The sequence below is a fragment of the Anguilla anguilla genome, chromosome 8, assembly GCF_013347855.1.
Source record: "Anguilla anguilla isolate fAngAng1 chromosome 8, fAngAng1.pri, whole genome shotgun sequence".
Lineage (NCBI taxonomy): Eukaryota > Metazoa > Chordata > Actinopteri > Anguilliformes > Anguillidae > Anguilla > Anguilla anguilla.
The window spans coordinates 16,441,252-16,467,519 of NC_049208.1; the positions used below are offsets into that span (position 1 = coordinate 16,441,252).

At 44.6% G+C, this 26,268-nt stretch overlaps 2 protein-coding genes across 9 annotated transcripts in view; one reads left to right on the top strand and one right to left on the bottom strand.

Annotated features, from left to right (window-relative positions):
* Window positions 1-8,153, bottom strand: part of LOC118233673 (phenylalanine--tRNA ligase, mitochondrial-like) — an 87,038-nt gene extending 78,885 nt beyond the window's left edge. For 3 of the 7 annotated variants that reach the window (XM_035429500.1, XM_035429506.1, XM_035429501.1), the window contains exons 1-2: window positions 8,017-8,153; window positions 2,234-2,345 (exon numbers count right to left, since the gene is read on the bottom strand). The gene's annotated coding sequence lies outside the window, so the exon portion shown is untranslated. Of the gene's footprint in view, window positions 1-2,233; window positions 2,346-4,063; window positions 4,148-4,827; window positions 4,850-7,798; window positions 7,933-8,016 lie in introns of those variants that run through there. The other 4 variants (XM_035429502.1, XM_035429503.1, XM_035429505.1 and 1 more) reach the window with 3 other exon arrangements.
* LOC118233674 (LYR motif-containing protein 4-like) overlaps window positions 8,020-26,268 on the top strand; it is a 29,053-nt gene continuing 10,804 nt past the window's right edge. Inside the window, exons 1-3 of one of the 2 annotated variants that reach the window (XM_035429507.1) lie at window positions 8,020-8,135; window positions 13,911-14,031; window positions 15,716-16,063. In XM_035429507.1, the coding sequence (XP_035285398.1) occupies window positions 8,050-8,135; window positions 13,911-14,031; window positions 15,716-15,781 (273 nt within the window). In that variant the 5' untranslated portion in view covers window positions 8,020-8,049 and the 3' untranslated portion in view covers window positions 15,782-16,063. Of the gene's footprint in view, window positions 8,136-13,910; window positions 14,032-15,715; window positions 16,064-26,268 lie in introns of those variants that run through there. The other variant, XM_035429508.1, reaches the window with a different exon arrangement.

Below are 26,268 nucleotides of genomic sequence, written 5' to 3' on the forward strand. Positions count from 1 at the left end.
GCTCCCTTACCACAGAATGGGTCCCCCCCCCCCCCACACTGCCCCTACTGATACAAACATGCATCAGCTCCCTTACCACAGAATGGGCCCCCCCCACACTGCCCCTACTGATACAAACATGCATCAGATCCCTTACCACAGAATGGGGCCCCCCCACACAACCCCTACTGATACAAACATGCATCAACTCCCTTATCCCAGGATGGGGCCCCCCCACACAACCCCTACTGATACAAACATGCATCAGCTCCCTTACCACAGAATGGGGCCCCCCCCACACAACCCCTACTGATACAAACATGCATCTCCCCTCAAAACCCTTACCATGGCATGGGGCCCTTCAACAGCATCTCAGACCCCCTAACTCTCATCTTGATCCCCTCATTCTCATCTTCACCCCTTAATCTCCACTTTGGGGCACAACAGGTGAAGTGCATTGTATTGTTCCTTTAACCCAATAACACAAGTTAAATGAATTAGCTTCAGTGACGATAGTATTTGTGGATTTTTTTAACAGACTAACATTGCATTTTTCCTTTGCTCATTTCCTTTGTTTTTTAAAAACTGTTCTCTGTGTCGATTATGAGCCAAATTAATAAATAATAATAATAATAATACGATGCAACCTTGAATATGAAATATAATAATGGGCCAGATTACAGTGAAGGTACCACTGGAAGGTTTCTCTGTTACTGGACCTAAAGAACGCACGTCACACGGACGGTAGGACAAGGAACTGGAAACAGAAACAAAAGCATACACGGAAAGGGACTGCAGATATTAAAGGCTTAACTGATTCGTACCCCTGTCACATCCACCAGCTCTCCACCAGTTTGCTCTGCAGGGTATAAAGTGCCTCTATTTCCTGTTTGCGCACACGGCACATTATATCACCTGAAACAACCCCACATTTTATTAGGCCGATTTAAATGGCGGTAATTTGTCTCCGTGATGGCGGAGCAAATGCTACAGCCCTCGTGAAAGGTCTTAACCAAGGGAGCGGCAGTCAGCGCTCTTTGTTGGGTTTTTAATCAGAAACCAGTAGTGATGCTATATGTTTTTGGAGCAATGTTAGCAATTAATGAGAGCCTCTGAACAACACAATTATACTCTGGGGAATGGGCTAAAAACACAAAGCCACTGAATATATACAGAGGACACACAAACGCACACACACACACACACTCACACAAATGCGGGCATGCACACACCCACACACACACACACACCATCGCCCACACGTTTTCACACATATGCTCTCACACACACGCACACACACACACACACACACACACACACGGTGTAATACAGTGAACCGAGCTCGGCCTGTCTAATAAAGCCATGCGAAAGAAGACACAGGGACAATCTCATTATGTCTCTCTTGTTACCTGCCAAAGAGATCAGGGCCTTCTGCACTGCAGGACATGGCCCTAACACGGCGAATTAATGCATTTCATCTGCGGGCCTCGCCCCCTCACTTCAGCGGGTGTAAGAAAGTGCCGGGGCACTCAGGAGCGCTGCCTCATTTCACATAGCGGAGAGCACTATATACCGTCTCTGATCGCTGGGCATCAGGAGCACTGCAGAGCTGCAGTAAAATGCAATGATATAAAAAGGACATCAAAAACAGAGCGAGCCACAGCCTGACTCAGGGCAAATAACGCTCTAAAAAGGAAAGCAGTTTAATCAAATCACACTCACTGGAAAAGAGGTCAGAGGTCTCTGCTAATTTCAGTCTTTACAGTCTACAGTGTAATGGCATATCAGACGACTGTAACTAAAAAAACTGACTGGGTCAAAGAAACAAGATTCAGAAGGTTGAATCACGATTAAAACGAGGTCAGTGCATTAGGATGAGCTACTGAAAGTTTACTTAAACTCCACCTCTTATAATTACATTTAAACATTGACCACTACATCTGTGGTGTAAATATGGCACAAACTAACACAGTTTTAACAGTACTTCACTTGTTTCTTACAAATTGCATCCACATAGATAGGAAATAAAGATTTTATACTGCCAGCCTGAGCTTTTTCGACATCTGAAAAATGGAGCAGCGTTTGAAGCGTACTGAGTAATCCTCCTGTGATCATCCGTTTTTCAAGCTGGTGGAGTGAACCCCCGTGGCTGAGGCTAATCCAATCAGCCGCTACAGGATGCCAGGGCCCTGCACAGGAAATCCAATACCCAGTTCAGCGCAGCCAAACAGCGATAAGAAAAACAAGCACCTACCGCTCCAGAGCGGACAGGCCGGGAAAGGGGAAAGGACCGGCTTCCTCCGAAGGGTGGAGGGGTCCGAGGTGCAGATTTCGGTCAGGGTCCCAGACACGGGTCTTCCAGCATCCTGCACAGTAGGGCCAAATCAGTTTGGTTAAAGGCTTTTCCCGCCCGGGTGCACAAGGTGTAAACTCATTTTGGAGTTTATCGAACAGACAGGCAGCCCAGTAAATAGGAACAATCCATCAGTCAATACTGAACTGGCAAAGATGCAGGGGGAATTTACAGCCCACCACCTGCTAGATATGAAACTCCAAACATTATTTACTTAAAAAATACATATATATATATATATATATATATATACATATACATATATACATACACTGTACATTGTACATATATACTTGCATACATACATCCATACATCATCAGGAACATTCTCTAAGGCATCTTAATTAAAGGGGAAATCACCAAGAATCTGTCCACAATGTGACTTCTCTGTCTTTGAGTAAAGACTGGTGCTGGGTTTTATTTTTTCCTCTTTGGGGGAGGGTGAAATAACATCTCACCAAAGTGCATTCCCTTTTCAGTCATAAAAATGATGCAACGCCACACAAAGCGCAGCTTAAAAGAAAAAAAACGTTTCCCAGGAATTCAACATGAGACGAGCGTGCTCACGCGTGTGCTGTATGCACCGTGGCACCCTCGCTCACGCTTGGCCCCCCCTCGCCGTTGTGCACCCCCCCTCGCCGCTGTGCGCCCCCGCGCCCGGACCTCGTCTCTAACGCCCCCGGAGGCTAAATGCCACGGCCCCCTGATTAGGGGCAGAGGAAACGGATCCACGCAGAGCACAGCTGCTGTGCAGCGGGGCGTCCAGGCTGTGCCCCATCCTCAGAGAATCCCAGGGCAGGACAGGGCCATCCCCCCGGCCCATCCCCCCGGCCCAGCCCGGCCCATCTGGAGACACCCGCTGCGCTGACGTAGCAGAGCAGAGAGAGGGGCGGGGCTACCTGCTACCTCACGACCTACCGCCACGCAGCAAACCGCGTCGGGCCAGTGGGGAGTGGTTAATGGTGGCAGTGCGATTTTACCCGCAGAAATGCTTCCTCGAGGCTGGTAGAAGCTGAGGAAAGGCCTAGCCTGTGTCATTTGTGGGAGGGGCAATCTTCATATCCCCAAAAAACCTATGACAACGCTGAAAGCCCTGTAATGTCACAGTTTAATGTCAGAAGAGAAAGAGAAGAAAGGCCTGAGTCATAATATGAGTACTTTACAGGAATTCAGTTATTTCTGAAATATGCCATGCCTTTATGCATTGCCCTTATAGTGCTCCATTTAGATAAACGGTGCACGGCTGAACTCTGGAAGAGTCTGGAGCTACTACAAACAATAGATAATTCTCCTCTGACAAATAGCATTTTAAAGTATTTTTTATAAGTGCTCCATTTATTTATAGCTGTTTCCATTTCCCTCATTGATTGGGCATCCGCGTGATAAATCAGCCGGCACATTTCACAACCCACTCCTGCAGGCACCAGAAGCCGAGGCAGGCAAGCTCCTCCCGAAGAGACGCGAGATTCGCACGCTTGATCTTCTCCCATGCAGGGGGAAAGAAAGCACACGCTCACCGTCTCTCCCTGCCTCTTCACAACGCCAAACGCTTCATCGCCATCACGAGCTACGGACGCCACATTGGTCTCTTTCCCCCTGTACATGCCAAGCAGATACTGCAAGCCAGCAGCCGTCTGTGCACTGCTGGTCATGTTTTGGGCTGTTGGTTGTGTTTCAGTCAGAATACATAAAATTAAACAGCACAGTTTCTGGGGTGAATGCATAACCCACCTGGTTCTGATTTATTTTATTTTTTTGTGAAGGGGTTGTGCAACCCTCATCCAGGAGTGCCAGTGACATTTCTGGTTTGTGATCCATCTGAGGTTGATCACAAGAGTTTGATGGGTGATTAAACGTCTGAGTCTGAATCCACAAAGGTGGAACACTGAGTGCCTCCTGCATATAGTTAAGTTGATGAATTAAAATTAATCCAGCTAGGTAGTAACAGGTTTGGCTGAAGCAAAAACCAGGAAGAATTTAATGAGAAGCCTGTGATAGGATTTGTCAATCTTCTTAATCCAAAAACACCAAATCACCAGCCTGGAGAACAGCACAAGGCTACTGTGTAGTTATGCTGTACTATCTCTGCATACACCCTACTGGCCTACAGCCATACAATGAATGTGTACTATTCTGCAGCTAGTACGTACGTTTCTTCACTGCGCACAGACCACGGTTAATTTGAGGTTTTACAGGTGATCGTTCTGCAACAAGTGCCTCTTTGAGTCAATGCACAACATCCCTCTATGGACCTCAGCCTTTCTATGGTACAGCAACCCTTTCAATAGTCTGGTTAGACTCCAGGCCAGAGCCCCAAAACACTGAGGCAGCACAAGGCAAAACAGCCTACTTCAGCTTCGCAATAACAACACCATTGATTATTCTGCGACTTAAATGTGTCCGCCGCTCCATTTTAGATTAAGTTCGGGATGTGAATGAAACTTATCTTGTAGGAACACACATGTGCAGTGTAACTGATGGCTGTTGCCACATACCCCACGATCGCCAAATCCATTGCTGTGGCAACAAATGAAACAGAACAGTGCAAAGAATTAATGTGTGACTATCAGCTATGTCATTGATTTTAATAAATGCGATATTGACAATACAAAGCCTACTAATATTGAAGTGTCACCTGGGAACCAGTGTATTTATAACAGGAAGAAATTCACTGATGCACTGCATGCTGGGAACTAGCATCATAACTTCTACTCGGAGACTCCTCTCAGATCAGATTAAAGAGCAGAGAATAAATTGCAGTTTGTCCAAATGCGGCTCAATAAAATCATTCAAAATAATGTAACACTGATCATTGGACAAAATGAAATGCACGACTACGGGTTTTAAACTTCCAAAGTGACAGGACATTCATTTAAAATGAGAGCATCATAAAAGGTGTTCATACGAGTAGCAGTACTATGGTTAAATGATGTATAAGAGTGAACTCATAACGCACAAATCTGACTTGTGAATTTACATTGCTAAATGTCAATAAACATTTAAGGTGGACAGGGAGGCCAGATGAAGCAGGTTTTACAATACAGTACTGTAAGCGCAGTTGAAGTGGGACTACTCTGCATGCCTGAAAGTAATAGTTCTCATTTTTAACCCTTGTGATCCAGGGCTGGGGGTAACCACTGTATCATGTGGCAAACCGACAAACAAAAAAGGGACAATTGGCTTGTTGCCATTTCTTTTAATCCAAAAACTGAAAATAACAGAAATGCCTATGAAATAAAGAAAGGCCAACCTGGCACCCAAACTTCCAAGGCAAGGCAGGCAAAAATACATAATCACACAGGAAAATTAGGTCCCAAATGCAGGAACATTCACAAAATATATTAAAAAATAAATATAAAAAAAAAACATTCTCCTCCAAGTCCTCACCACAGGCCTTTTTTTAAGCCCAATGATTAGGTAATTGGCCACAGCCATTGTGATTACCATGTATCACAGCAGTGGCCTTACCTGTGTGCAGGGCCGGTGCTGGCCCCTGGTGGACAGCACCAACTCTCTTTCTGGCACCACAGCCAGGCATTTCTGCAGAAAAGCCACTAAATTAAATGAGAAAATTCTGCAAACTGGAGTGCTGTCTCCTGAGCATAGCTCTGGCTCAAATTGTCTTACCACCTAAGCGTTGTTCTGTTTTGGATGCCAGCCATATTGCAGGGTGTCCTAATTTTAGTTAGCAAGCAAAACATGATTTGATCATAAAGTGGGAATTGCTGATTTGTTTGAACAAGGCAATTTTTCAATTTTATTTTTTGTAGTTGCAGCACAAATAAGAGGAGCAGTGATAGAAAAGGGATGTTTTCTTCTCGAAATGACTAGTGAATATGGTCCGACTAGAAGTTTTTCAGCTCGGTTCTTATGTGTGTATGCTGCATTAGAGTTCATTGTCCATGTCATGCAGCCTAAATTCTGTTTCGAGAAATATGAAGAGATGGTGGAATGGTGCTAGTCTGCTGCTCTGTCTTAAAATGTCAAGAAAATAAAAGGAATATAGATCATCACATCAGGAAGTGATGCACAGCATACAGCTGATGCAACAAATCAAAGCAAAGAACAGTCCTTTCACATGGCCATGAAAATTGACAATCAATAATGTCCGCCCTGGAAATGGTATATCCAAAGGGCAGGCGAAATGGACACAACAAACTCAACCTTTTCATACATGGAGCCACCTTTGTGTTAAGTGATCCAAGTTATTTTTGATAGGTAGGCATTTCAGATAAATTACAAGATCATTTTGACATATTTCACCCATTGATGCTTCAGGGGTTCACCAGCTGGTTTAATGCAGTGGCAATATATCAAATGCATTAGATATTCACATAATACAATATGCAAGGCTGATTATTTTAAGAGATTAAAATCCAGCATGTTAAATCCAGCATGCTTTTAACACATGCACATGCGGTGTATGCCAATATTTATTGCAAGGAAAGATGGGATAAAACCTTCTTGATTAAATGGAAAGTCAAATGCAGTAATTGCAATAAACGGCCGTACCTGTTAGTCAAAGGTTGGAAGACTACTTTATTCATTTTAAATTACTGTGTTCTTACCATTGTATATAGCATAGCTAAAATAATAATAAATAATAATAAAAATATTCTGTTTATTGACCATTAAATAGCATTACTATATAATTTATGTAACTTGTCAATATCTATTCCGTTTTTACTGGTTATGAGGAGAGCCGCGTGTTGTTCTCATCTTTTACATACAGCCTAGTCATACACTCTTAAAAATATCCCAGGGTCTGCAGAAGCTCCCACCCGCAGGTGCTGGACTGGTTGATTATTTAATTAAGGAGAGAATTGTGCTAGAATGAAGCCACTGAAAGGCTGCACCTGGCTCCACTGCAATATTATTTTTTACTTAGGGAAACGAATACTTTAACCATATACTTCAGCCAAAATAATGCACTATCCTAACAGATAAGATAGTGTAAATGGTTCGATTAGCCATAGCTGAAATTCCATGCTTTCAGTATTGCTGGTCCAAAACCAATTAAATCAAAACTAAACTCAGCGCTTAAAGGATTTCGTACCATCAACTATGAAATGTTTTCGAATTACGACTCGGCATAGCCTACCTGCGGAATATACAAGCAGCACATGTGCGTTCCTGTCTAGCTAGAATGGGCGGAGGAACTGCGGCAGCCGCATTTATTTTGACTTTGGGCTGAGTACGAGGACGTCAGACATTACATAACATCATCATCAACTAGAAACAGCTACTTGGCTGGCCAGTAAATGGATCCTACTACAGCAATGTTTATGCCGGCAAATTGAAACCGAGTTGTTACGGCGAACAATAACTGAATGGATTACTAGCCAGTGTAACGTATATTCGTATTGCTGAAAACTCTGGTGACTATAAAGCGTGGCCTATGGCAAACTAGTTCGGGAATCATTATAAGCGGGGCACGACAGTAAACACACGTCTTCGATAACCTACCTACTGTAGCCTTCCAGACTGGGCTCCACTTGTAAGGTCTTTACAGCAGCCTGAATTATTCTTTGTATAATTTCAAATAATTAAGGTTTATAGTAAAATACTGTAATGCTATATTACGTTTGCACAGCATTTGGATATATGTGTGTGTTGTATGCGTTATTTATGGTCACTCAAAATACCATCTATCTTCATACAGGCAATATATAGTATAACATTACCTAGGGTCCTGAATAACCCAGTCGTGTTCCAAAATGGCGTCTTCCAGCAGAACGCAGGTGATTTCGTTGTACCGAATGCTTATACGAGAGTGCAAGAAATTCCCTTCATATAATTACCGGTAAGCGAAGTACGGTAATTTACCAAGTGAGTAAAGAGAAAGGTGAGGTAAAAGAGTTTCCGGGGCAGAGCTGTCATTTCCCACATTTGTTGCACATTCAATAATAGCAGCAGCGATAGTTGTGACGTAACGCTATCTTACGTCAGTTAAATATATAGCTAGCTCTAGGATGATGATGTTTAACTTCTAAGATAGCCTTCTTTAAATAACCGAACCCCGATTGATCCACCGTTTGATACTTTGTATTCCTGTTACCATCTCAACTTTTTAGTACTAAGTTCGGTGGACAAACTTTCAACAAGTAATTGGTTCTAAATTATGAAACGCTCAACTGGGTATTCTCCGTTGCTGCTTAATGCGTAGTTTATGCATCAGGTCTTGTAAAAGCCTAAGCGTTTGTAATAATAATAAGTTGAATAATTTCAAATGTCTGTGCTTTCATGCGTGTTGATTCCCGTCCACATACAACTGGAAATAATCCGAAATAACAATGGTAAAAACCAGGGAATATTATTCAAACTTCCGGTATTTAAAATACATAGCCTACAGTTGATTTAAATGCAGACTATTGATAGCTATGTTTGGGCATCACTGACAGCAAGTTGTAAAGACTGAATAAAGCACTGACTCTGGAATATAGCTCCATACCTATGTTAAAGTCAAATAAAAATAACTCATCAGTGTAGCCTTTTAATATTTAATGACAAACTCTGCATTGCATAACATAGGCCTTTGGATCACTAGAATATCTACATTGTATTTAATTTATTTAGAAGACACTGTTATCTAGTTACATTTTTATTTACAATCCACTGTTTTTAATGGAAAAATTCAGGTTAAGTTAACTTTTTCCAGGGAATTAAACCCACAGCCCTACCAGGAGTTACCAGGTCAGATCTCTAACCATTATACTGCACAACTCCGCTCTGAAAGCAGCCACAAATTTGGCTGTGATACTTAAGCTGATTGCCCATCTCCTGCTTGAACATTGGATTCTCGGTATGAATGAAGTCTGCAGTGTTATTCCCTCTCATTATCGTCTGACGAGGAAGAATTCTGTGTGATTCAACAATGCAAGAATCATTGTCACCTGCACTAAATAACTCTCCTGCAAAGATGCAGAGGCTGTTTTTATTAGCGAGTCATAAATCCCTTCTCTTTCTGCTGTTCATAAATTAAATGAAACTGAAAAGCTAGGGTCCCATTCAGTTATCTGGACAAGGGCAAAAAAAATCCTGTATCTTTAAAAGGAAAAGGCCTTATGTGGAGAGTTCACAGTTGCCGTTTCAGAGCACTGCAGTGCTTACAGTTTTTTATGAAGTGAAATGCATGAGAGTGAGAGAGAGAGAGAGTATGGGGCTGTTGGCATGAGAGAGAGGGAGAGAGGATGGAGAGAAAGAGAATGGGACTATGGGCTTGGCAGAGAGTGAGGGAAGAATGGAGAGAGGGATAAGGAGAGAAAGAGAAGGGCAGGGTGGGCATGAGGGAAGGAGGGAAAGAAGGGGAGAGAGGTGCAGGCAAGCAGAGGGAAGAGGGAGGGAGCGAATGTCTTGCTCACACTAGAGGAAAGACTGCAGCACTGTTTGAGCAGACAGAAATAGTACAGGCATTATGTAGAATAACCCAAGAAAGTGAGGGGGAAAAAAACACAGGGGAACCAGAATTCTCTACAGCTTTCTCCAGTCCCTCCTGCCGGTATCACTGCATTGAAATTATGATCTGGGTAGGTTATATGAGCTAATAATTACTGACTTGAAGTGCAAATAGTCTGGAATTGGCTGAACTCAGGCACAGATGGCCATCCACAGGCCTTGTGGGGTTTAATACCCCTCTGATGGAGTCTTCAGAAGACGTGTTATTTTTTTCACACTGTCCGTCTGTTGTAGCGTTGATCCGTAGTTCTGACCCTCGGACGAAGCACAGATTCCAGCTTCTGTCAGAAGTGTTACGCTTGGTGATTTTGGGAATCTTGAGACAAATGCTCTGCCTTCTTCAAAGCCCAGAGAAATGTTCTCGATTCAGTGTTCAGGTTCATTGTGAAAGCTCCCTGTTTGCCAGCTTGTGCATGGATCTAAATGCCCTCTCTGTAACAAAGGAACCTAGGGGTCCTCAGATTAAAAGGTAAAATGTGAGGTCACAGAGCAACCAGAGCCATTTGTAAGAGGATAGTGACGCTTCTTACAACATGCTGTATTCATTGGGGTTCATGTTTTATATGTTTTTAACTAAACTCTACAGTCTCTACAGTTACTGTTCTGTACTGTTAAAAGACAGGCTTTTGCCCAACCACCAGACTGTATCATTTTGAATAGGCTGTTTCTGGTCTGATGGGGTCCTTGTGTTGGCATTTTTTGCTTTGTGTTCAGTTAGTAGCTGTTGTAATATAGGGATTGTTGATACCAATCACCATGTGCCTGTCGTATAGTGCTTCGTATAGTGCTTCTGGACAGAAATGTGATGCTCATACCTTTACTTCCATAACTGTAGAAAACCACAGAGAATGCAGGTAGGACTGGCTGATATTTGCCATATAACCAAATGATGGAGCACCACATTAATGCTACTGTGTGGATGCATACCACAGTATAAATATGTATGTATGTATGTTTAAACATAAATAAATATTGTTCAGAATTTAAATTACCACTTGTAACCATGATATATGGAGCATGGCATCGCGTCTCATGCCCCGTCCCCTTTGTGTTACTCAGTGCTTTTGCATGCATGGGTGTTCAGTATAAATTCCATTCTGCGTTTCAGTTTTTTTCTGGCACACTTTGTATGAATATAAAGTATGGAATCTATCAAACGGCTGTGAGAGCTGAGCTTATTTCCCCCGGCTTGACACGCCGCCATGTAAGCCTCCTATTAAAGAAACATGAAAACCGTTTCTGTGGAGGATCGCTGCTCCGTAGAGTCGAGCGGCTACACATCTTCCGCCGACGTTGTTCTGCAAACTCGGTAAAAGACATCTGTCAGAAAGAGGTGAGCGTTCCCGGGCCGCCATGGCAACGCGCCATCTGGCGCGCCCCGCTTGCGAATCGATCCGCAGTTTCCTGCCTGTTAAACGCGCTGCGTCGTGTCTGCCCCTTCCCTCAGACGCCATCGTGTGATTTAAAGGGCCCGGTCCCACGGAGCCCTTTCGCCGCGTGCTTTACGCGCCGTCTGGATGTCAACGACTGTCGCCCGTCGCTGCCGCAAGAAGGACTGCGCATTTTTCAGGCCTTCGCATTGCGCGCCGGAATTCCCTGGAGATGCTGTTTAGAGACGGCCTGTTCAGCTGCAATTAAACTTAAGAGAAAAGAGCAGGCGTGTTTGTTTTTCTTTCAGTTAAAATGTGTACGTATGCGATACACCGTAGGCAGTTGAGTGTATGTTCATTTTATTCTTAGATAAAACATTTTAAATGGTACATCAAACTTGAAATTTGCTGTGGAAAGCAACATCCAGCAAGGCCTGTGCTGTCAGGACACTTTGTTCGGTTTTAATGCTTATTCATGTAACAACAATTAGAGCTATGTTATTTAAGACAGAAAGGGACATTTCACACAGCTGCGCCTTTCGTTTGTCTACAGCCCAGAGTATATATTTAACTGTGTAAGGCTCAGTGCTGAATGCTCCCAAGTGTCTCTGTTTTTACTACGAGTAAAAGGTAAACAGCTTGTTAGGGTCTGGCCTTGAAAATATGACAGTTCTGGAGGGGAGCGACTTAATAAAACAAAAACAATCATGCGTAAATACTGGTTTAAAAGGCTACAGTAAACAAAACTATTTGAAAGCAACTCTTCTATATAACAGATCTTCTGCAATGGAAGAATTTATTAGTCTAATGCGTCATATTGGGCGACTGCGTCTTCAAGGATTAGAGATTCCTCTTTTTTGTGGAGCCCCACCAGCGTAGGTCAAAATGGGTATGACGTGGAACAGATGGAAGCTGAAGTGTTTTGAAGTGGGCTACATCAGAAGCATGCTATACTGCCAGTTTCCCTCTGAACTTTTGGATAGACAGCTTCAAACAGACATCGTGTACGTCATTCAAAATTCCGATTCATCTGTGACTGGCGCTTTGTGGTTCAGGCCCTATATCTCAGAATATATATTCAAGATAAGTGAGAGTTGTTTAACTGTGTTCAGTTAGGGTGAATTACCAATTAATTAGGCATGCAAGGAACCTTTCAGCTCGACCAATCATTCTTTGTTTTTTATCAAGTTTTGCATGCATAGCAAACAAAATTTCCCGCACAGGAAATATCAGAGGCCTAAAATTTTTGCATTTGATGTGTAGAGTCAATCGAGACGGGAATGAGACAACCCCTTTCTTCTTTGTCATGGAAGCTAAATAAAGGAAAATAAACTCATGTTTTTTTAAAATTTATTATTATTTTTTTTAAGATCAACACACGGTGGTGCAGTGGATAGCCCTGTCACCTTTCAGCAAGAAGGTTGTGGGTTTGAATCTCAGCTTGGGGCCTTTCTGTGTGGAGTTTGCATGTTCTCCCTGTGTCCATGTGGGTTTCCCCCGGGTACTATGGTTTCCTTCCACAGTCCAAAGACATACAGGTAGGCTAATTGGAGACTCTAAATTGCCCATAGGTATGAGAGTGTGAGTGAATGGTGTGTGTGTCCTGTGATGAATTGGTGGCCTGTCCAGGGTGTATTCCTGCCTCTTGCCCAATGCATGCTAGGATAGGCTCCAGCACCCCCCGCTACCCTGTCCAGGATAAGCGGGTATAGATAATGGATGGATCGATGGATCGATGGAAGATCAACATAATGAGTTATACTTCAAATTGACTCATGTAGTGATGGGATGTGTATGTATACTCTGAGCATGTAGAGATATTTTACCTTGAATATTTAAGACCATAACATCCTTGCACTTGCCACATCAGGCTTTTATGGGTATTGTTTTATGGTGAACTTCCCATTTATGGTAAACTTCCCATTGCTGTCACACACAAGCAACTTCTGGTTTATCAAAAGTTTATAACTTGAAAGTGAGTTTTGTGCTATATTGATTAGTCAGACACAGGAAGATAACAGATTTTCAGAGTACACTGGGACTGATAAGTGAGTCTCCAAACATTTCCAGTCAAATAACAATGTAGGCTAAATGATGAGGGGAAGGATTCATTTATTTATTTATTTATGATTGAGTTGTGTAATACATTGTTTAGACTTGAAATTTTGCCAGTATAAAAAGGTGGGACATCCTACTGGGAACATTGGTGTCCCACTTCAAAAAAAGGGTCAGTGTTAATTACATCACAATCAAGGGTCATGGTTTAATTACATCATAATGGGACACAGTTGTCTTTCTTTTTCCAAGTGTTCAGATTATTGACTTTCTCTCTGGATTGGAATAGCTAAATGTCCCATCTGCACCAGTGCTCGTGCTCCTACGGTGTTCTCGCCCACAAGCCAGTTGTTCTATTTTTAATGAATGCAGACCCATACCCTCTTCTTTATGTCTGTCACTCAAGTGTCACATCATCCAGCCGTTAAGCATAATATCAGATTCTTCTGTAAGGATGAAAACTTCATGTTACAGCTTGTGAGCACAGAAGTATATTGTATAACTTAACCTTTCAGGGCACAGTAATTGTTTCCTAACTCAGAAGTTTTCTGCGCCCACATTGTTATGTAATCCCTCGTGTGCAGAAGCCTCCAGGTAATGAGAAGGGAATGGTATGAGAGCTGTTGGCATGTGACAGGGGTGGGTTCCCAGGTTCCAGGTTGGCGATTAAATCCCGTATTTTGCCGTCTCTGTCCTAGGACGTATGCCCTGCGCAGAGTGAAGGATGGTTTCAGAGAGAACCGGAATGTGGATAACCCCAAAATGCTGGACCATCTCCTGAGCCAGGCCCGGGAGAACCTGGCAGTCATTAAGAGACAGGTGAGTGTACCGGTCTCCCATTGGCTAGAACAAGGTTAAATATGGCCAATGAGAGATGAGCATCACAATCCATGCTTCTCTGTGTATCAAGGTCCTTCAACAGGCCCTGCGTCCTGGAGTCAGGATTAGGGTTTAACCTGCCACAGCTGCCCTTTATGCTCACATGCACTGAGAAGGGTACATGCTAAAGGGAGAATCGTACTCAGCAGCTGGCCAGACGGACATTCTGAGTATTTGAGGGACGGCCGCCGCCCAGCATGTGCACCATTTCACAATGAGCGCGTGTCAGTCAAGGTCAGTCACTAGAACATGATCCCAGGCAGTAGCTACGTGCGATCGGCTGGTTTACCCACCCACGCAGAAATCCATGGCTGACTAATGCAGCGTTCGAGGGAGGTTCTGATGTGGGGTCACTGATTAGCCAATCACGGCAGGCCCTGAAGCTGTACAGGCTGCAGGAGGTGAAGGCTTCCGGGCAGCGCCTCACAGTGGGCTGAAGTTTCTCGCAGAGAGTCAAGTTCAGTCCTCGACCCTTCTGCCATTCAGAAGGAACTCTTCGGAAAGTGCTGGAAAGCGTGAGGAGGTCTGTGTACAATTTACACAGAAACAAAAGGTCTGGTCTGAGCAGAGTCCAAGGGTCTCACACCAATGAGTTTCAGAAGAAAGAAACTCTGTGTGAACCCAGAGAATTTTTTCGATGGGGCACAATGTCTGAGCATTTATTTAGTATTTGTACTGAATTAATTAATTTACTATGTTCTTTTTCAAATGATATCAGAATATCATCCATAAGCCATAAGCCCGGCTTCTGTTTCATGGGGATTCGGTTTGTCAGTCCTTCCTTTAAATTACTTCTCTAGGGCTGCCAACAAAAACGAGCAGATTTTAAAAAACTTATTCTGTTCACTCTGGTTTGTCAACTGTTAATTAATTGTATGCACCCATTTCTGTTTGGTCAGTTGGTAAAAATTACATGGCATGATGGTTTTTATTCCAGTAAACAAACTACAGACTATTTAAAAGTTGAACTTGATTTATACCGTTCTATTAGCTTTTCCTAAGCGCTGAGGAGAGAGAGTGTTCAGTGCTGTGCAGAAACTCTGCTCCATGCCAGGATATCTGTACAGCTGCATGTAGATGAGCACCTGTTCAGTCCTCTGTCATCCTGGCCTGGAAAAATCACACTAATGACCGGTGACTGCCTGCTGTCCAGAGTCTGTCCTAATAATCAACCAACTCAGAAATATAATCACCCAGGAGCCCAGGGCCTTTTTTTTCTCTACGCTTCCTCAGGGTCAGTGGCGCCACGGTTTTTTGGGGGTTCACAGAGGGTCCACCAGATGGTCGTGAGTTCGGGTCCCATATGGGGAACGCAGGGGTATTTTTTTCTCTAAGCGAGGCAGGGCGGCTGCAGTGGGTGGCTCCAGTTACACGCCGCGGAGCGCGATGTTCGGCCAACGCTGCCAGCCAGGTAGATGCCGTCATTAGAATGCACCCTGCGGGTGTCTGCCATAATGGAACCGCCCCCACTAACCTGTCTCCATGGAGATCAGTGCGTGCGACCCCAAGGTGAGGGTTAAGTGGGTGGCTGTCTCCATGACGACGGCGAGTCCGTTCTCTGTGGAGGTGGTTGGTATGAAGTTCTGGGCAGGTGCACTGCTTGACCCATATAACCCCACTGCAGGGCAGGACCACCGGTTCAACAGCTGGACCACAGACTCAGCCAACTGCTTCTCAGGAGACCATGTGACACAGAGACTAAACAAGTTGTTGAAGGACTCTTTTTTACCTCTTTTTTTTTAACCACTGTCTTTTTGTCATTATTTATAATTTTTCTGAAAGCTGCCCTCTCAGACCTTACATTACATGACCTCCCTTAGCAGATGGTCTTACCCAGAGCAACTTACAGAAGTGGAGAACATCAGTGTTGGTCTTAAGACTCAGGAATACGGAAGTGCAACATCACCAAGAAGCCCAGTGATACTCTCAGAAAGGGGAGTGGGGTGTCTCTGTGCGTGATGTCCCAGGCTGGGGGTAAGGGGGCAGTATCCCAGGTTGGGGGGGGGGGGGAGAAAGGTTCCACGCTGGAGGCGGGGTGGGGGTGTCCCACGCTGGCAGGAGTTGGCGCGGAGCGGACCCCGGAGTGGGTGACATATGAGAAACGGGCCCACGCGCCGGTATGAGTCACCGCTCCCGCTCGCTTCCACAGCGTCTCTGCGTGCTGTTACCATGTTTAACACCTCCCCCCCGCACCACCACCACCCAGGGCGGAGACATGATGAAGCAGAATATAACAGATATAAATACGAATATAATAAAACCCCCACCCCCACATAATTAATGTTTTACCAATATGTGATTTTATAAGGTCTGCACTGTGGAGCCCACTAGTTCCACCTGCCTTCTCACTTACTGTACTTAGTATGCATTTTCTGTATTATTATTATTATTATTATTATTACATGTTTCATGTGTTTCTGTTTATTTGTATATTGCTTAGCTTACATGAGCAGAATGTTCTTATGTAAGGTGGCTTATGTGGCTAGCTACATTTGACACATATATTTATGTAGCCCAACAGAGAGGAGGGTCCCAACAGGAATTTGAGCCCACTGCCCTCTATCTCACTGTCTGTTCCCTGGGATATGCTTGCCTTTTCAAGATCCCAAGTGCGCATAATGAGTCTGGTATGAAAATTCCCAATTTGGAGCTGAGTCTCTCTCTTTTCCTTTTTTAGTAATAAAATGTCTGGAAACAGATCCACCATGTTGTATATTGTTGCTAGCATTGCCTTGTGCAAGTTACACAAAGTGTTTCCAAGAACCTGCACTGATTGTTTTTCTGCTGTGGTCTTGGATGAGAGTATATATATATCCAGATATAGCATCTTAATAGACTGGGCGCCAAAAGTGTACGGGAAAAGAAAAGAGGTGTTTTGGCAGCGGCGCTTGGCATTGCAGCCAGTAATGGGCTGCAGGGCGTCTTCAGGCGCGCCCGTCCTTCCTGGTCTGGGGTGAGCGTTTCTCGTCTCTTGGAATATTCGGCGCTGCATCACGAGAAACCGAAGAGCTCACTCTGGGATTGCAGCCGGCTAATCTCTGCTGAAATGGAGCCAGCGTCTGCTTCTGTCAGCGCCAGCCTCCGTCTGCCCGTCAATATGAATCCAGTTCTGTGCGTCTCGCTGAAACTCATTTTGACTGCTGTCGGCGTGCCAGCTTGCGATTGGCCGGCCCACCGTCCTAGGCATTGCTGACGAGACAGGGGGAGTGGCCTGGTGGAGACGGCCTCTCGTGGTCAGTCTCCTGTCGGCTCCGCCCCCGTGCTCATCTGCAGCCCTTCAAGAGACTTCAGGAGTACCCAAAATGATTGTAGCCGTCATGTGCAGTAACTCGGTATCTGCACCTACAGTAGCATTTTGTATTTAAGAGAATTTTAAAATAAAATTTATGAGCATTTGGTGTCAGTGAGTCGGCTGATTGACAGCGCACGGTAGCACCGCCCACTACGGGGCTCACGAAGCCTCAGCCTCAGAGCAACATTATCTCTGTTTCCCTGCTCTGTGTACACTGACTCAATTAAGTCTGGGGCTTCATGTTGTTTTATTCCGTGCTGGTGCTCTGGGAGGCAGGCGATTCAAAGCACTGGGTGCCTGGGGTAGAGCTGGGAGATGACACGGGGAGAGAGAGCGACTCATGAATTAGTCATGAGCCCACACGCGCAGACGTTCGCACGCTCCCCCTCTTCTCTGGGGCTCCGTCTCCTCCCTCGTCTAATCGCTCACTCTTTTATTTATTCCTGTGTCATGTGCCCCCTGATGCATTATTTATTTTTGTTTTTCTTCATTTTTTTGGACAGAGGACAGAGAGCAGCCGGACAGAGAGTGATGCTCCCGCTCCTCTCCCGTCAGTCTGGAGCTTGTACCGGAGGTGTAATCTTTTTTTATCACGCCAGGGAAGACTTTTCCTCTTTCAGCGCGCTGTTACAGTAGGTTAAGAGAAGACGCACTGCCAGCCCTGCCCATTTGCATATGCCTGAAGTCCTGGGGGGTTTCTCTGTGCGATAATCAAAGATCCCGTTTTGTTGAAAGCTTGCCGGAAACAGCAGTCTGTCTCAGTGAACATGCTTTGCTGTGCTCTCCTCGCACTCTAAACTTCAGGTTAGCGTCAGAGCCATCAGCGCTGTGAGAACATCAAGCACAGCATGAGTACAGATATGTGCTTTTGGCTAAGAAATCACCTGCTTTTGTATTTATCCTTACCTCACACACACTCATACCACACACACATGCACATACACACATGAACACAAACACACGCACTCACATGCACACACATACGCGCGCACACACACACACACACCGCACACACACACTCATACCACACACATATATACCCACATGCACAGCACACACACACACACACACACACACACACACACACGCAATGCACACTTCTTTGGAAGCGCACACCGTAGTCCTGAAACTACAGAAAGCCCTCATTAGCTGATTGTGTGATGACAGCGTTACTGGCCTTGTTTCAGAACTGCTGATCGCTGCCTTTGATCTCTGAGGCTTTTGAGGGTTTGTAGTACTTGTTTCCTGATTTATTTTTCATGGTCTTCTACCCAGGGAACAAAGTTAAATTTAAATGGTATTTATAGCCCTGACCCAGCTTTGAGAAAAAAGTATAATTGGGAAGGGAAACTTTGGAAACCTAAAAACATGACAAACAAGACTTCTGAAAGCCTCATGCTAATGCTGAGTTTCGTGGGTGGCTGTCCACAGCTCAGATGGGCTTCTGATGCTTGTGCTTTGTCAGACTCATTCAGCGCTCCGACACTGCAGTACGGGATTATAGCTGAGCTGAGTCTGTGTGGCCAGCCGTTTGCCTTCTCATCCTTGCTGCTCTGATTTTCCATGTCTCTGTAGCAGACTTGTGCTGCGTCACCTGTTGTTCGGAGGGTAAACATGCAGGCCAACCTTGGCAAACTGACACATTATTCTGGAGAAGAGAAAAGAGCGGCTTTTCCTAGAACATAAATTTGAGAGCGCTGCGTGTGTAAGTGTGTGTGTTTGTCTCATAGCACCCGCATCGGTCTAGAGGCCTGGCTCACAACAGTGGTGTACGATGACAATCAATGACTAGGCTTCCACTACACTTTAATTTAAAATAAGCCATTGGTCTGATTATAGTTTCACTCGTATTGTATTCCAGAGCCCGATTTATCACTGTCTGTGGCCTCCAGTGCTCTTGGTGTCACAATAATTTAGCCCAGGGGACTAAATATCACCAGACGGTGCGGTGGTGGCATGCCAGTACGCCGAAGCGTTCTGAGTTTCAGGGTGATCTGGCAGAGGGGCAGTCATGTAGCGGGCACGCACAAGAGACAGGCGTAGCCCAGGAATAATGTGATCGGCTAGAATTCTCTCCATGTTTCTTTCTCCAAAAATGTAATAAATTTGCAATTCTGTTTCCTTGCCTGTGCACCCAGGACCCACTATGTTTCAATAACTTGGCACACAGGATTACTATTAGCAAACTCTCTGTGTGGCAACCAGCATTTCCTTGAACAGAAGTTGAAGAGAAAATGTACAGTATGTTGGCACTTCCGTTGTCTCATTTCATGACCTGTTTCACCTCAGTCTATAATGGAAAGTATCCCTAAGGTCATTAGTGTACTGCCTCCTTTCTTTGGAATAGATAACAGTCAGTTATTTTATTTGAGCCGGTAAACTTAAATCCTGTAAACCACAACCACTAAACTTTGTAGACTTTTGTGGGTACTTTTTGATTTCTGCGAAAAAGGTCTCTTTTCATGCATACCAATACGCCGTGTTTCAGCCTGCTGTGATTAAGCACAAAACCAATTACATAAGAGACGGAAGGGAGCGTGCGAGAGTGAGGACGGGGGAATTTGCATGGCTGTCTCCCTTTATATGGGCTGCTCATTAGATTTAGCGGGCGCACCTGCAGACGACCTGGAGCTGCGCGATGTGATTGCACGCCGCCTCGTTCCTTTTTCAATCCGCTAATTTGATTTTTTAAAGCCCGGCGCTCGAATTCTCGGAGGCGCCCGTAGTTATAGCGCTTCCTGAATTATCATGGATCCTCAGTCTTTTATGACAGCGGTAAGGGGGAGGCCTGGACCGACTTTTAATTGGACGTGGAGCCGTGGCTTCGCGTGGCAGGGAGCTCAGTGAGAGTCTCATTTTTGAAGCAGAAGGCACCGGATAAAAGACCATTTTGTGGTTATCAAAACAAACAGACATGGAAAGCCCCCCTGGTCCTTAGTGCAGTACGAGAGTTCTGATTGTACTGAAGCCTGGCTTTTTTCTTACTTTTATCTTTGATTTTAAAAGCATTGCAGAACTGTATCCTGTCGTGCTACGTAGAGTTTGCTGCTTAATAACAATATTCAGTGAAGTGAAACGATGTATAGTATATAGTTTGGGTTATAAACAATACTTATGAGATGCAGCAGAGAAATGCTGTCTAAGATTCATAAAATGTGGTAAAGAAATGATTGTCCAAATGAATAAGGAGACATCTTGTTGCCTTTTGTCATTAGTTAGTTTTGTTTGAACCTTATTGAACCCGCGTTTTGTAGTTGTCCATGACCATGAAATGCACTTTTGTACATCGCTTTGGATAAAAGCGTCTGCCAAATAAATGTAATGTAATGTTTGGCGCAGTCATTTACTGAATTACCCGGAATGCCCCCCAGTCCATCCTTAACTGTGGCTGATATGCAGCTAGTTAGTCATGTGATCATGAGTAACGAGTGTTTGATGACCGATCTTATTTCTCCTTATCGTCCTGCGAAGGGGAAATGCCTGGGAGAGAGAGAGGGAGAGAGAGAGAGAGTGTGTGTATAATTCAGCTGTAATTCAGACTTCCCTGTATTGCACTGAGGATGATCTCCTCCGCCAGCATGACTTACTGTCTCAGAAGACTGGTCTGCCTGAAAGTCCCGGGTTTCAGGGTATGTGGGACGCCACCCACACAAGGCGTGACGTGCATGCCTCGTTTCACGGAGGGAGACGCAGACAGGTAGGAAGGCGTGAAGGCAGAGATGTTTGCAGAGATGCTATAGCAGGGAATAAGTACTTTCGCTGCCAAACAGTGAACACAAGGAAGAGACAGAGGGAGAGCTCTTCAGACTGGTGCAGTATAGAGCAATGGTCTGCTAAAAGCCCATTGGTTCTAAACCCAGTAAGGGTTTATAACCCTTTTAGACAGGGTTTACTGCAGCACTCCACGTGTTTTAATGAATCTCAATAAGTAATTGGTAGCACAAAAAATTAATTGGACCAAAACGGGGATAAAGGGGACATTTTACTGAACCTGCACTTAATTTTAACAAATTGCTAATAGTTTCCTAAAAATGAGTATGTCAGGGGTCCCCAATCTTATCCAAAAACGGCCATTGTGGGTGCAGGTTTTTGTATTACCCCAGCACCAAGACACCTGATTCTGCTTGTAGCATGTTGCATTCAAAAGAAAAAGTCAAGAGACCAACCTTTTAATCAGTGGTCAATAGTCAAAATGGCAGCTTGTGCCAAGGGAATTAGCTTGTAAGGATAATGGGGAAAAAGCAGCTTTTTTGGATCCAAACTCCTTTTTTTTTTTTTTTTACAAGCCAGCACCTTTGCAGCACTGCACTGTCTTATGAATTTGGCGCCCTCATAAACCGCCTTGCTGAACCTCTGCGGCTAAAACAGGAAGTGGTAGATGTGTGAACTTCCTTTCCCTCTACTTGCCACGGTAATGAAATGTAACGTTGTTCTTGCGTTCTCAGACTTGCTCAACTCTTGTGCAGCTGTCTACAGGTGTTGACCACATCCGTGGGATTAAATAAGACTGTTAGCAAGGTTCCCAAAGGAATGTGCTGAACAGGAGGTGTGAACTCACTCCCTGAGGTAGAGCCCTTCAGTTCATGCTCATTTTTAACACCCAAACCCCCCATTAAAAATGGGCTTGACAGATTCCGCTCCACACACTTTCTCCTCCTTTTGCAGAGCTGATTTCAGTAAAGTTTTAGTAAAGTTGTTTCACTGTTGGTTAAATAGCAGAAGACTGCTGGCATTATTAACATTCTGGAAGGGAGAATGTGATTCTGGGGGGCTGGGTGGGTGGGGGGATGAGCGGGGTCTGTGAATGTTTGGTGGGAAGTAATGAACTGGGGCCAGCTTTGAAGAGGCTGAATGGAGGAGTGAGTTTTCTTGTCTCTGCCATATGAAATCTGTTGTCCTTGCTGGGTTATTCTGGCCAAGCTTGTTGGTGCTGCCTCCCAGTGACTCAGAAGGGTTGACTCAGAAACCCACAAACAGAGAAAAATAAAGCCATAAATCTTGCTACGTTTTAACTGGTATGCATTGCTAATGGTAGATCTGAGAAGTATTTTCACCATGGGTAAGCGGCAGCCCAGAGAGTACAGTAGGAGGCCTGATTGTGCCCCTGGTCAATTCCTGGTCATTTCCATCAACATGAGAGCTACTGTTCTAAGGCATAGCAACACAGTGGCAAAGTGCCATATTTCAGGTGGCCATCATCATATAGACTATGCTGTTTTCCCCCACACGCAGCTACCACCGATTACATCAATGCCCATCAAACTGCAAGCATGGTGGAGACACGTGGCCATCACTATGGAAACCCACCGTTTGAACACACAGTCCTCAGCATGGGCATGATCCGTTATATCATACAGTAATCACCAATGTGAGAGCTCGGTACGTACAGACAGTAAGCGCCATGGAGACCTGGATCCTAAGGATGCTGAGGTAAACCATGTGACAGACGGCATGATGGAACAGGTTTGGGGATTCCCAGAATGATTAGTGGTGTGTCTACGCGATCAACAGCAGTGCAGATCTCCCTGTCAGAAGGAGGTTTTTCTCTCTCACTGGGAGAAGTGTCCTCCGCTGGCCTCTAAGACTATTGATCCACTGGAGCATTCTGGCTGGTCTACTCTTAAGAAGGACTTTATTATCCCAAATAGCCTTCGTTCCCATGGGCAGCGTGCAGTGACAGTTCTTTGTCTGCAGAGGGAGGGTGAGGAACACAAATGAGGAAGATCTGAAGAGATCTGGGCTGCTTGTGCTTTGGCTTGTCTTGCGCGACAGAGAGGAGCGACAGATCAGAGCCACGTTGGCGCTTCTGCAGTCCTTCGGGGACCCCATACGCTCCCCCTGCCACGGGGTGTCGACTGCGCCGCCTTCAATTAGAGAGCCATCTCTGATGAAATATTAATCTGAGGCAACACAGAGCTGTGGATCTGTCACCAAAGAGTCCTCGCGCGTGTGACGTCCCACAGGGAAGCCACGTGATTGGCGCGTTACGGTTCAACTTGTGGCAAAGTCAGAGGAGGGGTGGAGTCGGTGTGGGTAGGGGTGGGGCTGGGTTGGGTTGGGGTCTGGCCCAGGCAGGGAGATTGATCACCTCAGAGTTGGGCCAAAATCCACATTGGTAAATATGTGCTCCTGTCATATTTACACATTTATTACTGATCCAAACCTCCCTCACTGTCGGATGAAAAATTCTGCAGTAAAGGTTTAGCGAAGTGACATGGTCCATATTAAAGAAAGATAAACATTTTAGTGGCTAGTCTCCAGCTGCATGTTCGGTATGCAGCCATATGGTAATTGGGTTGTTTTGAAACGTGTCTGAGAAGGGGTTGCCTTTTATGGGTATACGAATAGGGTTTTTTTAATAGCACTTATTTCTGACTGCAGTAAATATTCATATATGTCTAGCTTGTATGTGATGTATCTGTTACAGTGCTCCTCAGGGGACTGCTTTTAATATGCCGGTTCTTCATCTGTAACAGAACGGGGAGTGATTTAAGTGTGTGTGCAGGCACGCAGTGAAACATAATGTCTTTGTTCGGGAAAATGAATGGATCCAGTGACTTCTCTACTGGATTTATTTTTTGCTCTCACGAGGCTACAGTGGGCTATAAATACACACGTCTTTCATTATCGCTTCTTTAATCAGGTTTGTGAGATGAAAAGAAGCACCATTTAAAACATGTGAGCCTCCTATTCATTATAGCGGAAACTGACTTTCTCCTTAACTTTGGGGGATTTTGCAAGTAAATGTTAGTTTCTTACCCCAGTGCTTAATTTGGAAAACACTACAATGGAGGAAATATGTTGTATGAATACGTAACACTGGGTGAAATTTAACATTTAAACTAGACTACATTTTCATTGGAATTGAAAGGGGGCCTTGTGATTATGTCCTTTGGGTATGATACATGTTAACACTTGCATGAAGTTCTATAATAACAACATCACAGTATGAACATAAAAGTTAAACATATTAACATAGTTATCTTCTTTTATGTGGATTTCTGTCACATTCATCTTAGGGTTTTCTTCTGTGCTGCTTGTGTCATGAATTAGCGGACTTAGTAACTTCACCACTGACACCTAATCCAGGGATTCTGCTCATCTGGGGTTTGTTCAGCTCATAAGAAATGCAGGACAGCACATAATGCAGGTGCAGGAGCTGCTGTTCGCCTTTGAGAATGGCAGATGAGGCTGGGAGCCATGTTGGTTTTGCTGTGTAAGCAGGGTTCCACAGGAAACCTGCAGTCTGCTCCAGCTCACGGTCCCAGATGGAAGGGTGACAGGTCTGCCTCGCTTATTTGGACCTGCACAAGGCCATCTCTCAAAGTCACACTGAGGTCCAGCATTCCATCTGCACAGCAGAACACACCACAGGAATCCAAATGCGCAACGGGGCGGGCGGGGGGGGGGGGGGTGCGGTGGGGTGGGGTGGATAGAGTTATACAGTTCCTTGTTCCAGGTGACAAGAAAATTAACGTGTTAACGGTACGACACCAACTTCTTCTGTGGTCTTTGTGTCCTCTCTCAGAGCACAATGCAGTCTGAAGGTGATGAGGGGGTCAGCTGTTACATGGATTTGCTGATTTGCATGACCATCTGACCCTAAAGAAAGACGTCTCGAGTCTGATCAGTCTGAAGATAAACAGAAACAAATGACCCAGGCCAGGTGAAGTGGAGACTAGGTGTAACTCAATCGTTTTTTCCCCCCTGCAGGACATCCATTGAAATATATAGTGAAATATAAAGGGATCACAGTGCTGTGATTCTTCCATCTGCTTCATACATTTCAGTTTACTGAGTTTCTTCCGTCCCCCATTCATGGTAATGTACACGTCTCTCCTGCTCTCGTCTACTACGGCACATTCTCGTCATATCCCACGGCTTTGAAAAGCACAGTGGCGCCTTAAACATTGATGGCGTCTAAAGGAAAGCGTTTCGCACCTCCAGGGAAGACCGCCATCCAATGGGACTTCGGTGAAGGGCGGGTTTGCTCTGTAAAGATGGCGTATGGTCCCCACTGGCACTCGCGCGCGCTCTGCGTTAAAAATACATGTGGCAGAGAACACCAAGGTCTTGTGAACAAGCTTGTTCCTCTTTAAGTGTGAATGCCCGCCTGCTCAGACACACCACCTGTGAAACTCTTTAGAAGTACCACACTCAGGTGTTTGCAGACACTGTAGCCCTCCAGGACTGGATTCTGACACCTGTGCTTGAGGCCATTTTGTATTCTGGTGAATAAGGCATGCACTGTACAGCACGTCAGCTGCTGCTTGCTACCCATTCGGGGAAAACAAAATGGCTGCTGTGTATCATCTGAGTTGGTGACTCTGGTGATTCCCTTCATTTCAGTGTAAACTCCCTTCGATTGTCGAATGTGCCATATAAATGCAACCTATCGTATCGGTAAATGTGATGTAATCTCAACATGTGAATTAGGCTCATGCTGTATTCGTCCGGAGCTTGTTCCATTTATTATCATGGTCTCTGGAATCTGGAATGTCGCTATCAAATGGCTTGCAGCAATAACAACATTACCTGGGGAGTTTCTAAACATGTAGAAGTGCAGAGACACTGCACAAAACTTTTCACTCAAAGTCTGTCCGTGTCTGAGAACGACTTTTACAAATCTGTAAAATATTATCACAAGATTGTGTGTGAACACAGTTTGTTACTGTTACTATATCCTGCAGTATACTATATTTTATCAGAAAGTGCTTATACATTCTAAATTAAATTCCATATTAATGTACAAAATCAAACAGTTTCTGGTAATCAAAATTAATGTTTTTTGCTCTTGGGAATTTCCAAACCGAAGCAGGAGCTCATACAAATTGCAGAACTGCCTCTAAGATTAAATCAACAGGCACAGTGTTGCAAAGATGTGT